Source organism: Lepisma saccharinum, chromosome 17 (assembly GCF_977018435.1).
Source record: "Lepisma saccharinum chromosome 17, izLepSacc3.1, whole genome shotgun sequence".
NCBI lineage: Eukaryota > Metazoa > Arthropoda > Insecta > Zygentoma > Lepismatidae > Lepisma > Lepisma saccharinum.
The window spans coordinates 49,411,857-49,427,272 of NC_139245.1; the positions used below are offsets into that span (position 1 = coordinate 49,411,857).

The 15,416-nt window shown below is 36.3% G+C and overlaps 1 protein-coding gene across 2 annotated transcripts in view; it reads right to left on the minus strand.

Moving 5' to 3' along the window:
• Positions 1-1,288: 1,288 nt before the first annotated feature.
• Positions 1,289-15,416, minus strand: part of Rme-8 (receptor mediated endocytosis 8) — a 193,259-nt gene continuing 179,131 nt past the window's right edge. For both annotated transcript variants that reach the window (XM_083139435.1, XM_083139434.1), the window contains exons 36-37: positions 8,644-8,884; positions 1,289-2,455 (exon numbers count right to left, since the gene is read on the minus strand). In XM_083139435.1, the coding sequence (XP_082995561.1) occupies positions 2,343-2,455; positions 8,644-8,884 (354 nt within the window). In that variant the 3' untranslated portion in view covers positions 1,289-2,342. The remainder of the gene's footprint in view (positions 2,456-8,643; positions 8,885-15,416) is intronic.

Sequence of the window (15,416 nt, forward strand, 5' to 3'; positions counted from 1 at the left end):
TTACTAGTATTACCTATTCTGTATATATTTCTTTCTATTTAGTTATTTTATCATTTTTCTGCCACTTTTGGCTGATCGCAAGGATGAGTGATAATTGGATGAAATTGATGAACACGCACGCCCAGGCCGGGATTCTGACCCGGGAACTTCGATGGCAATATCGAAAGTCGACCACTTTATGCGCTCTTTGTCTTATAATATAGTATTATTAGCAGATATTGTAATATCAAAATTTTGTTATTCTTATTGCATGTGATACAATTGACCAGCATCCAAGAACCCTTCCCAAATATATTTCTAGATAAGTGCCTACGTGCATGTCATGCCCCAGAAATGAAGTGAACGACATAATGAATCAAATACTTTGTTGTAACTATTGAAAAATATTGACACGTCTTCGTTGTTTTCAAATGACTTTGTCAAAGCAGAAGGAAAGCTTGCTTCCACGATGACATCACAAATTTACGATCCCCGCCCCCCCACTGAACAGGGGCTGTTATGGTCAGACCTCTTGAAGCAGGGTAGGAGAAAGTCTTCACGAACCTTGAGGCTTACCAGCAAGATTAACTAAAGCAAATATTTGATAGTATCTCCTTAACTTCTACTGCATCTTTGAATCAGGTTTCAAGTCTAATATACAATCAAAAGACCTTCTGTAGTGTTCGAATCTACAATTGCCTTCCCTGAGAAGGCTTCAGTGTAGTTCATATAGATCAAGCAGGTTACAAAACCAGAGATATGTTAACAGGTTGGTCCATGGTCAATTTAGGGTGGAGCATATGCCAGTTCAAAACTAATTAACTCTCTAGCCTTCTTATACCCGAAGGTTTATGGCTGCAGCAACACAAGGCTTCCATTTGTACCTATCCTGAGCAAGATCTATCCACTCTTTTCCATCCATACTAATTTCCTTTAGGTCCATCTCAATGTTATCTCTCAGTCTTCGTCTTGGCCTTCCTACTGGTCTCTTACCATCAGGTTTCCTAACAAGAACGTTGTAAACTCCTCTTTCCTCTCTCACTTGTGTCACATGGCCTGCCCTCCTAAGTCTTCTTGACTTCATCTTTCTAATAATATCTGGAGATGAATACAAATTATGTACCCTTCTGTACTCACCTGTCTCCTCATCACTTTTAGGTCCAAATATTTTTCTATATTAAATATATTAAAATATATGCCAGTTCAAAAAGCTCACAGATTTTGCAGCAATTATCTTATTTCGACAATATACCAATCTGCATGAGTACACCATAAAAGAGAAAGAACAATTTTTTTGGAAATATCAGTACATACTAAATATGTTATATATTTATTATACAAATAAAGAAAATACAGATTTCTTCCTTAATCATCACTGGTGCTCAACATTAATTTTCAGGTATAAATTTATATAACAATAATCTTCATTTGTAGTACATAAAAATGCAATGTACAGTCTTTTTTTATACATTGTAACTAACTTATAGCTCTATAACTATATATACACAGACACACGCACAAACATACACCCAGTTTCACAAACACATATGGAATATAGGAATGGAACAACGTCAGTTGTATGCTTTGCTTCCAACATGTACATGCACACTCATGTCTACACAGACACACAGGAGGGAACACACTTTTGTCAACAGCGTGTCCTTTACATTTAACTCTTTAATCACTTGGTCATTATCTTGATCAACACGGGGAATGGGGAATATCACAATGAAACACTTAATTGCAATTGGCCATCTGATCTCCATATCAAATGCACTGAAACTCATTTTCCCTGTAATCTTCATTTTTACAAAAAGTCAGACATTCTTCTAAGTACACATTCTTTCACTAATTCCAATGCAGTTAACATCTGATAGAAAATTAATCTCCATTTCTAAAACTCCCACTGATATCAACAATTAGTGTCAAATGCATTATTTGTAAGCATACGCTACCAATTAAAAATCTCTCTATCTTGTAACAATCACTTTCAGATATCCATGTTGTGCACTTCAATCAACGTATTTGGAATATGCTTCAACTTATTTTAATTATGTAGGCAATTACCTTATTGTCTTGTATATGTATCACATACAGATATGCACCCTTTCTCAGCTTCAAAGTCAAACATTTTGAATGGAAAATTAGCACAATGCTTACAAGTGTCTGTCGAGAGAAAACATTCGGATCAAGTCTTCTCAGTAACCAACAACAAAGTACTTTACTTTATTTGGATATATTGAAGTACTTCACTGCAGGTGAGAAATTCAATAAAGCTCTTTTTGTTACCTGGTACAAATTCTTCATAGTGAAATACAATCAAGTAGCATCTATCTAGCTACCAGAACTATGGGAAATGATGATCATATAGAACCGGTGTGAGTGAGGCGTTCCTCGTGGTCCATTGGTGGTGGTGCATCTGGCATTACCCTAGTTGATCCCTGTGTCAAGTATCCAGCAACACTTGGTGTACCAGCTGAAAACAAAATATATTTCATGTACAACTTCCAGGGTTCCACTCATTTGGCAAAACAAATAATGTCTTCAATTTACATTTTAATCAAAATGCATAAAGTTCATTGAACAATTTTGAAAGTAAATTAAGAAAAAATAAAAGGAAGATCATAGGAAACATCCTCTAAATAAACATGGCATGACCAATCCTGCTCAGTAAAAAACAGAACAGTAAATTTCCCTGACTTTTTGAGGATATAAAAATTGGATGTAGAAAAGATTCTCATATACAGGAAAACCTCGTTAATACGATATTGGTTAATACGAAGTACCCTTTAATCCGAAGTTCTTCCCATTCCCCAGCCGATAAGATAGGATTTATAATGTATTTCAGTACGGATAAATCGAAATACGGATAATTTTTAATACGGAGTTGTTTACAAGACCCTTCCACAAAACTGGTTTCGCTTAATTCGAAGTAGACACCTGAATAAGTCGACAAGAGAAGATCATATGTGGAGAGAACTTGGACATTATTTTAACTTGACCTTGACATGTTTCCTTCTCCTAAGAGCTGCTGACAACTCGAGGGAAGAAGCTCGAAATGCCCACTGGACATTGACATTCTTTGTCAATGTGCATGGCAGGTCAAACTCTTTCCCCGCTGAATGCGCCACCTTAGAAATATTCACCAGTGCTAGATGAGAAATGCAAGATAAGATCGTAGGAATATTCCAAAATAAAAGACACGTGGCGCCTGGAAGTCTCGCCCATCTGTCTAGCTCTGAGCTCGAGATTCAGCAATTTCCCGTGAGCGAGCAAGTTTTGGTGTGGTAGCCGACAACTTCCGGTAACCACTTTCATTAAAAGTGTGTTCTTTCTGCCCTGTAGAACTTCATTAAAAAAGGGAAACTGTTGCAGATAATCAAAGCCACATATGCCAACTACACATCGTCAACCCGCTTAATGCGGTGTCATCTAGGTTTTCCGCAAAAGTTGACATCGATCTTACGTATGTTGCAACTCCCGTTTCCTGCTTCATACGTTTCCTAACTGTGCCGGTCATAAAATTTGCCAAAAAAGTGTTCTGTTGGCTGAGTGACTTCTCCCTTTTTCTATCAGTAAACAGGGGGGAGTCCATTGCTAATTGTTTCGGCCACGATTTTCTTGCTCGTGTGCGCACACAGGCTCCTTTCTTTTGGCATCTAAAATAAAGGAACCAGTTCTGAATACATTCTTCAAAACGAACAAAAACCGCAGGATAAGAAAAAGAAAAGTGACCCCCTCCCTTCTCCTACAACAGCTCGTTATCCGCCACTGGTGTGCATGGTAATGCGATAATTACAGAATTCAGGTCCCTCTTTCTTGTTTGAATGCAGATGTCTGGATAGGAAATATTGCCCGTATTATTGTCTGTTGATGGTAAAACGTAATGCAAGGGTCATTTTTCTTTTTCACACTGCTGATAAAAGTTCGGTCTTCGACAATTGCGTTATCTTTAAAATGTGGATGATTTCCCTTCTGCCACCTGTTGCTCTAACTTCCAGCCGGTCTCATTGTGTTTACGCTGCAGCTGGCGCCAGTGCCGAGGCAATGACTCGTCCAGCACGAAGGAATAAGGGTCATTGTTTTGAATCTCGCAAAGCTGTTTTGATTTGACGATAACGAAATGCTTCAGAACCATTAGCGTGCTGGTTTAAAAAAAAAAAAAAAAAAAAACACGCAAGGCTCAATGTAGGAATACGAGAAGAAAAGTTTTGGCGGAGCGAGTGTTTGACCTCCAGAATACTCCTGAATCCTACAATAAATTGCCAATTAATCTGAAAATACGTAAGTTTCGTAAATCTTGTTTTGAGTTCATTTTATGCTGATGAGCTAAGCGGGACTAAATATACAGTTTAAAGTGGGATCCAAACCAGAATGATTATAGAGTGCGGCACTGTTTAATGTGTCCTAGGATACACATTTGGTGCAAACAGATCGCAAGTTGTGTGTTTACTTTTTCAGAGACGATTACAATGCAAGTAGAGGAAGAGATTGGACTGATTCCTGCAAAGGGGGCAGGGGGCGAATATGAAGTTAACTGAAGCAAAGAAAAGGTGACTTTTTTTACGATGGGTTTTAGACAGCCGAACCAGAACGAAATTTACAGCCCTGATTTTTTTATTTTTATTTTTACGATTTTTTTTTGTGCCAGGGAAAGGTTGTGTTCTCTCCCAAGAGAATCTTCTCTTACCAGTTAATCCTGCAACAGACAGTATTCTAGTGAACGAACATCAAATCCAATATTCATTCTGTCCGATTATCTCCCATCTCTTGCTCACGCCAGTGTGACTACTGTCAAGATTCTTCCGAGTTTCACTTCTTGCAATAAACGAGATTGTTTTCCTTTCCGTAGGTTTCCGTGCAAACGGGTTTCTTATGAACTAAAATTGTAAGAATTTCGTGAAAGAGCAACGACTTTGCACAATTAAAACAAAATACAGTTTTTTAAAAGACTTTTTGCCACATCATGCATCCCGTGCATAACCGGTTGTATAACTAAGCAGGATAAATGGTGTTAACCGTCTCCTTAGAATCTTTGTGTCCGCGTAAGCTCCGTGTTCTCATTTTGTGTAACATTTTTTACACTTTCTTTAAAACGTACAATATTACTATATAGTACATATAAAGCTTATTTTCTCAGCTACCACCAAGTATAAAACATCCGTTGTGGGGGTAATTTATACTCTACTTTATTTACACCAGAAAAACAGGCGCCATCTTGAAAAGTTTGTATAACTCGAAATCATTTAATTCGAAGTTGACATTTTTTGGTCCCTTAAACTTCGTATTAACGAGGTTTTCCTGTACATGTGATTTGATTTTGAAGGAGTTTGTGGGAATGCAATAACTTGCTGTGAATTCCTTTCAGCCAGCATTTAAGCAATATACAGTTGTGTGACAGATTAATCAGGAGATATAGGAATGTTGTTCTATGTGTAAAAATGCCAATAATTTTACCAGTCCAATATTTCTATAAATGGCCTGTAATTTACTGCAAAATTCTGCCATTGTGTTATATTTCTATGAATATAAAGATACAGCTCTTATAGCCCTATTTTATAAAGTAAGTGTCAAAACATATATTTTCATTTTCTCAGGTATAACCTATTGCATTCACTTGGTTATGTATATTAATTGATGAGGTGAATACACCATTCAGGTTCTTTGTAGAACAATTGTAAATGCTTTAATCGAAATTTCCACTCCCTCTTCCTAAGGAATGGATGTAAATAATTGAGTCCTTGAGGATGCAAAAAGATGATTGTGAAACACCAACACAGTACAGGAGTATTTCTGTGCTGAGTACATCAGATTATATACAAATAAAATGTTATTAAAAATACATGGTATTATGGTGTATTTGTTGTTATAATAATGTAGGATAACTTTGAACAAATTTGAGAATAATCTTAGCAAAAATCTTCCTAAAACACAAGCAATTACAGACCTTCAGCAAATACAAGTTTCAAAATTTAAAACTTAGCACTTGTTCCAGCTACAGAAGAATTTTAAAACAAATTGTAACATGATTAACCCTTAAAGGATGAGCCGTGACATATTGTCACAGCAGGTATTTGCACCAATGCCGGATTCTAACATATTGTCACAAGGAGCTTTTGCTCATAGTAGTATGTTACTTTTTTTTTACCATACTGTAACTTGGATAATGATCAAAGATACATGTTTTGAGCTCTGCACGAGTCTAGAGACATGTAATTAACAATTAGTAAATGTAAAATATGAAATATAACATTTCATTTAGAAGCAAGCAGAATTTTTTTTTCTCCAAAAGTATTAGCAATAAGTGCGTAATTTTTTCCACATCAATGGCAAACATACCAGGCATTACGTCCTGGCGTAGCCTGCGAGGGGTCTGATGAATTTCAAATTTCATGAAAAAAATAATTACTTTCCCTTCTTTTCTTCTTCTTCTAACTGATTACGGATTTTTTCTTTCCATCAGGATTATAGCCCAAAGTATACTGAACAAAATGAGGTATCATTTGTACCTCTAACATTCTTGCCGGACCCTGTGGCCAAGTGGTTAGCACATGGTGCTGCAATGCCAAGGGTCCAAGGTTCGAATCCTGCTCAGGCTTGGTTGTTTGTGAATTTCCATTCATCAATTTCATCATTTCATCACTCATCCTCATCTTCACAAATTAGCTAAGAGGCACGAAATGCAAAATAAAATAAACTAAATCAATCAATCAATCTAACATCCTTAGTTCCGAAAATATAAAATTTCATTTCGAAGCAAGCAGAATTTCAAATTTCCTGCTGAAAACGTGCTCGGCATTAATGCAAATACCTGGAAAATCGGCATCCAAGGGTTAAGCCTTGTTTCCATGATAGGAAAAACGATAAACACGCTGACATGGCATCTTTATTTCAGTAAAAAAACACTTAACACATGACGTTTCTACCCTATATCAGGGTCTATAGAAAAAAATAATAATCAGAGGCTCCGGATGTGTATACAGCCGGATGTCTTTGCTGACATCATCTTCCATACTTAAATCATCACTGTATACGTGTTTAAACTGCATTTCTTACCAATGGTTTTGGTGTTAATAAAACATTTGTATCTTGACTTTACACTTATTCCAAAAACATCGTTCTTTTTTGTGGCACCTTGTATGATGAAGTTGATGAAGGGGACACTCAGAAAGAACACCAATGTCCAGGTTGGGATTCGAACCCGGGCCCCCAGGCATGGCAGAACACTGTGCTAACCATTTCCAAGTCAGTGGGAACATATATTCTCTCAACAAGAAAATGATCCAAGAGCCTTGTTTATATATGTGGCTTCATACTAATGTTGCAATTAACAGTACTGCACAAATAAATAACGTTATTCTATTATGTATATTTAATGTATCATGTTTGACATGTAATCTGTCATTTTTCTTTTTAAATACCAGGAATGAACTTAGAACTTGTTGCCTTTTATTCAAAACACATGACACAGCTTTCTTGAATGTTTTTAAAATATAAATAAGAACTGGTATGAAACTTCTATAAGAAGTATTTACAACAGTAAATAACTTTACAACATACTTATTGAATAATAAACATTCTTAAAAAATATTTAAAAAATACTAAACTTATTTTACTTACGATTAGTGAGTATGTACAATTTCCAAACAATGTTTCAGGAATCAACTGTTCCCTTCATCAGGTTCCTTCTTGACTAGCAACATCGCTTCATAGCCAAGTCAAATTGAATTAAAAACAAGGAAAAAGGATATAGGAATGGCTATGGTAGAAAAGCAATTCTTAAAACTTTCCCAAACCTGTTAAAACTTCCATCCCCACTACCATTCTTTCGTAAAACCACATGAGTTAAAAAGTCAATCTTAAAAGAACTGTTAGACTTAAAAAGTTAAAAGATGCACGCCAATTCACTTCCCCCCGTGAGAGATCTGGATTGCCTTCTTGCAGAATGTAGGAAGTTCTCTGATTCCACTCCCTGCCCACAAATTTCCCCTTCACTCCCCCTACCTGCTTAAGTCACGCCATACTCAAAGTCACGGATTTCCCGAGCCTCGCGAATTACGTCCGGGGTAACATGAAAACTTTTTTTTTACCCTGGATGGAATTTGCGAGGCTCGGGAAATCCGTGACTTTGAGTATGGCGTGACTTAAGCAGGTAGGGGGAGTGAAGGGGAAATTTGTGGGCAGGGAGTGGAATCAGAGAACTTCCTACATTCTGCAAGAAGGCAATCCAGATCCCTCACGGGCGGAAGTGAATTGGTGTGCGTCTTTTAACTTTTTAAGTCTAACAGTTCTTTTAAGATTGAATTTTTAACTCATGTGGTTTAACGAAAGAATGGTAGTGGGGATGGAAGTTTTAACAGGTTTGGGCAAGTTTTAAGAATTGCTTTTCTACCATAGCCATTCCTATATCCTTTTTCCTTGTTTTTAATTCAATTTAACTTGGCTATGAAGCGATCTTGCTAGTCTAGAAGGAACCTGATGAAGGGAACAGTTGATTCCTGAAACATTGTTTGGAAATAGTACATACTCACTAATCATAAGTAAAATAAGTTTAGTATTTTTATAAATGTATATTTTTTAATATTTTTTTAAGAATGCTTATTATTCTGTAATTGTGAGTAATTCGCACACCCACAACATATGAGAACATAAATATTTCTCTACCTGTCAGATATCCTCCAACCGACGTGTTGCTAATGAACAAGTCATGTTTCTGGTCCCTGTATTCTGCCCACACAGATGATTTTTCTAAAATCCCTAATACTTTTTCTCCGTAAGTTAGGCTACGGGTCATGGCCTTCAATGCTTTTACGATTTGAGCTTTTGTGGCAGCTGGATTCTCCAGGGTCTCCAAACGACCTTCCAACAAACTCAACAGATATGTAACCATGTCTGCCTGTAGAGCCTGCGAACATCAAACATGTAAATGTTATTCAACCATCAGAATACAAATATGTATACACTTTATCACAGGCCAAACTGAATATCCAATGTCTAACAGTTGGGCTGAAAAGTTCGTAGGCTAACATAGTAAAAAATATTTTTGACAAAATTCGATTTTATTATTCAATATAGTTGCCTTTGAGGGCGATACAACGATTATAGCGGTCATACAATTTTTCGATGCCATTTTTATAGTACGATTTCTCTTTAGCCTCAAAATAGGCCTCAGTTTCGGCGATTACCTCTTCATCAGTGCTAAATTTCTTTCCAGCGAGCATTCTTTTAAGGTCTGCAAACAGGAAAAAGTCACTGGCGGCCAGATCTGGAGAATATGGTGGATGGGGAAGCAATTCGTAGTCTAATTCATATAATTTTGCCATCGTTTTCATTGATTTGTGACACGGTGCATTGTCTTGATGAAACAGCACTTTTTTCTTCTTCAAATGGGGCCGTTTTTTCGTGATTTCATCCTTTAAATGCTCCAACAACACTATGTAATAATTGCTGTTGATGGTCTGGCCCTTTTTGAGGTAATCAATGAATATAATACCATGCGCATCCCAGAATACTGATGCCATAACCTTGCCAGCCGACTGTTGCGTCTTTCCACGCTTTGGATTCGGTTCATCACGTGCAGTCCACTCGGCTGACTGTCGATTGGACTCTGGAGTGTAGTTATGGAGCCATGTTTCATCCATTGTAATATATCAACGGAAAAATTTGTGTTTATTACGGTTGAATATCGCTAAACATTGCTCCGAATCATCAAAACGTTGTTGCTTTTGATCGATTGTGAGCACGCGCGGCACCCATTTTGCACACAGCTTTCGCATGTTCAAATATTCATGCACAATATGTCCAACACGTTCCTTTGATATTTTTAAAGTCTCAGCTATCTCGATCAACTTCACTTTATGATCATTTAAAATTATTTTGTGGACTTTTTTGATGTTTTCGTCGGTAACAGCCTCTTTGGGGCATCCACTGCGTGCATCGTCTTCGATGCTCATTTCGCCTCGTTTAAATTTAGCAAACCACTTCTCAACGGTTGATTTTCCTGGTGCAGAGTCCGAATAATGTTTATCAAGCCAAGCCTTGGCTTCAACAGTATTTTTTTTTTTTCGCCAAAAAGCAATGCTTTATTAACACACGAAATTCTTTTTTATCCATTTTTTCACAATAACAAAAGCTGCTTCACTCACAATGCTATATCTCACGAACTAATTATCCGGCAGCTGTGAAATTTATACATGTATCTTTTGAAGGTTAGTACATGGATTTAATTCTAGTAACGCCATCTATGAGTCAGCCTACAAACTTTTCAGCCCAAATGTTATATAGTATATCTGTTATCAGTTCAAAATGAATAACAGATACTTATATGGAATCCATGTAGTCTTTTCTACGTCTGCAAAAATATTGCATGATGCTTTTGCAGACTCTAATTATCCTGGGAATTAAGCACAATGTATGATTTCTTTCATTTTACATCAACATTTTGTGGCAAAAGTGAATTTTTACAATATTCGTTGTCGTCCCACTGTGTTCTGATTAACATGCTTGTAATTCTTTGAATGTTTGAAAGAAAAGTAAATTGATGTGGTATAATACTTGTACAGGGTGTTCTAAAAGTATGACCCTGTAGGGAAAGAATAGGAATGGAATGTAGATTAAATGAATTTATTGCAATGTAATCTATAATCATGGATACTTCTGGGTTGTAATGATCCAATCTAAAGTAAATTGGAGTCGTTACAACCCAGAAATGTCAGTCACTGTACATTGCACCCATTTCTTGCAATTTCTTACTCAACTTGTACACTTTATCACAGGGTGTGTGGGTGATGTTCACCAAATTCTTTTGCAATTACACAATGCGATCAGAACGATCTTCAGTAGTTTTCTTCAGGTAACATCACCATCAATCAAGAATGAATAAATGTGTTATCATTATTATTATTATTATTATTATTATTATTATTATTTTCATCAGTACATATGGTCATTTTGCAGCCTACAAACTATACAAGGAAAAATCCCCTTATCTAAAATCCTTACCTGAAAGTTAAAAAGGAAGTAACAAGTCCCTTGATTGATTGATTTGCATTATTTAACTTCACTTTTTGTGCCACTTTTGGCTAATTTGCGAAGATGGGAACGAGTGATGACATGATGAATGAACACTCACAAACATCCATGCCCAGACCAGGATTCGACCCCTGGCATCATAGGGGCAGGCACAAGTCCCTCGAGAAAGGTTAAAAGTGCATGGCTATAAAGAGACCTGCACAGCAGTATATACACAACACATTAAAATGGTAAGGAGGCACTAACATTTTCTTCAGATATGTTGTAAAAGAGCCACACCCTTCTCAAAAAGACAAAGAGGAATGGCTTGGTGGCACGTACTTTGTTCCCTTTCACCTCATCCCACATTTCCTGCTAGATGTCTAAAACATGGAACGAACACTATAAAGGTCCCTGGCTGGACCAACAACAGCTGTTTCGTCCCTTGATGCCAACGTGACTAGGGACCCACCAGAAGTGAACTTCAGCACTGGCAGATAAGGAACAAGCCATCAAAGAATACGTTACAGTAAAGGATGCCTGGAAGAGAGTGATTCCAGACTGTGGAGAACACTAATCAAATCTCAGAAAATGAAGAGTGGGAAGTGTGAACTTCCGCTAATTCCAGTACGTTCAGGACTGCATACAGTTCTACTGTGTAGATGGAATAGGTAACTGTAACTTTCAAAGTTTGCAACAAAGGCACAACCAACTGATTCGATGGATTGGGAGTCATCCGTATAAGAGACAGTAAAATTGGGACTCTGGGATTCAAGCTCAAAAAATCACTGCTGGTATTCGATCATTGGTGTTTCTACTTTCGACTAACTCTCTAGCCTTCTTAAACCCGAAGGTTTATCACTGCTGCAAGACAGCCTTCTATCTGTCCCTATCCTGGGCAAGATCGATCCAATCTTTTCAAACTTTAGAGATTTCCTTTAGGTCCATCTCAATGTTATCCCTCCATCTTCGTCTTGGCCTTCCTACTGGTCTCTTACCAACAGGTTTCCCAGCAAGAATCCTTCCTCTCCCATTCGTGCCACATGGCCTGCCCACCTAAGTCTTCTTGATTTAATTATTCTGATAATATCTGGACAGGACAAATTATGCAGTTCTAAATATATAACCTTCTCCACTCACCTGTCTCCTCATCCCTTTTAGCTCCAAATATTTTTCTAAGGATTTTATTTTCAAATACCTTAATTTATGTTCCTCTTTTAACATAAGGGACCAAGCTTCACATCCATATATTACTACAGGCAAAATTAGTTTTATTTCTACTTTTGGAGAGCAAAATGAAGATTCTTTGAAAAGTGGGAACTTCGACAAAGTTCAGTCTCTTTAGGACTGCATACAGTTCTGCTGTATAGATGAGACACACATTATGTAAAGTTTAACTGCAACTTTCAGAGTTTATAACAAAAGCACAACCAACTGATTCAAAAGACTTGGACCCATCCACATAAGGGAGAGTAAAATTTGGGTGCTGATATAGAGCTCTAAAAACCACTTCAGGTCTGGCTGCATTGAAGGATAGCAACTGTTGATATTCGACGGGGTTCAAGCAGCATACCATAGTGCATGCTTGTAAAATTCTAGCACTTTTACATGTCACATGACCCTCTTTCATTTTAAGAAAATTGAGTTGACTCCAAGATGGCTACCATGTTGATATCATATCCCAACAAGCTTTCCCCCTTTCCTACTATCATGTTGTTTAAATCATGTTTTCCTATCCATATTTGGTTTAGACAGGTGTACTAACCAGTAGCTACTGTATGATAATGTGGTGCGTTATGTATTGCAGGTAGACATAAATGGAATATACTGTGGTTAACAGGGATGCAGAAGAAGGAGAACCAAGTACCTCCCAGTGGCCTCAGTTTTTTATTTTTTAAGTACACATTACGCACAGAAAGGCTAATCAAGACTGGACCTACAGTTTAAAGTGGGATCCGAACCACCATGTGCCTCCACTGGGTATCGAATCTGGAACCCCTTGATTACAAAGTGATGACACCTATATCCCAGTGGCACATATGCAATGGAGTGGGCCTTTATTTTACTTTAGCTAAATTCCATCTACATATATTGTTTATTTTTCCCTGTCAGATCGGACTTTTGGGACATCCTGTATATTACAATTTATGAATATTATTAATGTTTGTTACAATGTTCAAGCATCTGTATGAGTTCAAAGTGACTCAGGCATACTTAAAATACAATTATATTACAGAAAATTATAGCTGAAAGATTAATAAAAGCTTTTATCACGTTTGTACTAGCTCCATGTGCTGAAGATTTCTTCTCGTAAATTGTAATGTTATGATATCTTGTAGAAGAAACATGGTACTGGATGCCTTGTGGTAACCTTTACATTTCTTGGCTTTGAGCCAAAGATGCCGAAAGGCACTTTCTGTTAATCTTGTCCTTTCTTGTGTCCATTACACATAATTGTGAGTGAAATTTGGAAGTAATGTGATTTATTTGCAAAAAAAAAAAAAAAAAGTTTTACATCTGAGGATATAAATTATTTATTACGAATACATAGGGTTACCAGATCGCTTTGAGGGAAATGTAGGACATAATGTCCCAAAATGTAGGACTTTATGTAAAAATGTAGGATGCAAAACGCTCGCAACAAACAATACAGATTTCTAGAACAAGTTAGAAAGTAATTTAAAATTGGCACTTTTCAATTTAAAAAAAAATATGATTTCTTAAATGCAAAATTCCCAAACTTATACTCAGAAGTAAACGGTACACTTCTTACTAGATATTTTGGTACTTCTCAGAGGAGGCAATTTCTCTCAAAATTTTAGGTATAGTCAAATTATATTTCTGACACTGGTGAACAGTGAAACTCTTTGAAAATATGTTGAACCAGTACCAAATGTTTTACAGACTTCAGTCCATCAGTATAAAACCCAGGGCAAGAAATTTCGCTCATGCACCGAACAGTGACATTATCAGAATGTGGCCCCAAAACTTATTCACAATTCGCTCCCGTTTTTGCTGTAGCAGAACAAACTTTTATTTTCTCTGTGGGCAATAACTGAATCAAAATCAATTTCACTATTAAGTTGGAAGTGCAGTCCATAGACTTGTATTATAACTTGCATGATTTTCTTTGTTCAACTGAAGCATGCATTTTTCTAATTCATATTTTGTGAAGCTCAAAATGTAGGACATATATGATATTTTTCAAATTCCGCCCGGACGCCGGACATAAGGCTAAAATGTAGGACATGTCCAGGAAAAACCGGACATCTGGTAGCCCTATGAATACAATACAAGACAACACATTTTTCACATATCTGCTTTTACTAGATAGAATTTCATTATTCATGACCGATGCAGGGTCTGAGGCATGCAATATTTGCAGGGTTTATAATAAAAATTTATCAGATTTTTGTTTCCAAGTCTGAAGTACAGATATTCTATATAATCATAATACAGTATAAATAGGGGCATGCATATTTCATTTTTGACGAAAAAACGAAATTTGAAAAAACACATTGTAGTGTTAATTTTTCATGTTTTTGAAAGGTGTGAGATGCATTTTGAGACCATGTTTTGTCACGAAATAATGCGAAATGAACTGTAAAAAGCGAAATTAACTCTTAAACACGAAATTTAGGGTTTATTCACCGACGCGACACCTTCCGAGGTCTGAATTATCCTGAGAGTTATGCAATTCCCGGAAAATTGATTAATTCTGCTGTTAATATTGGAGAAGCAAAACTGGACTCCTTTACACAGAAATAAACTTAATACTCTGATAACTACATAAATAGGCTATTAGAAGTGAAATGTTAATTCTGTGGAATGAGTGTAGTTTTTAAATCAAATTTAGGATTATATTCACAATTTCAAAACCAAAATGTCTTTTTATATACCACTTTTCATCCAATTTTTCACCGCTATAACACCGATATTTTATTTTATTTACCGCTTTTGAACCCGAAATTGACTCAGTTTTTGTACCGAAATTTGGTTTTTTATTTACCAAAAATATGTGCCTCTAAGTATAAACATTGTGTACATATATATGGATGCATATATGTACGTATGTATGTATATATGTATGTATATATTTCGTATTATTATCCAAGAGCCAAAAGCAGAACATGTTGATGGTTAAAACTGAGAATTATGTGACGCTAATTAAAGTTGCAAAATTATTGTTTCATTTCAATTCTGATGTTCAGTATATTTAATTACAAAACTGGGTGTGTTCAATATCAACTGTTACTATAACTATAAAAGTGGCTATATGTAATCACACCAATAACATAATTATGTTTTTTCTACTTTTCATTGGATTTTGATGTTGTAGTGAATTTACATTGATTCACATCACGATTTCGTGCTATATCTAAAAAAAAAAAAACAGAATTTCCGTAAAATTATTAAAAATAAAGGTG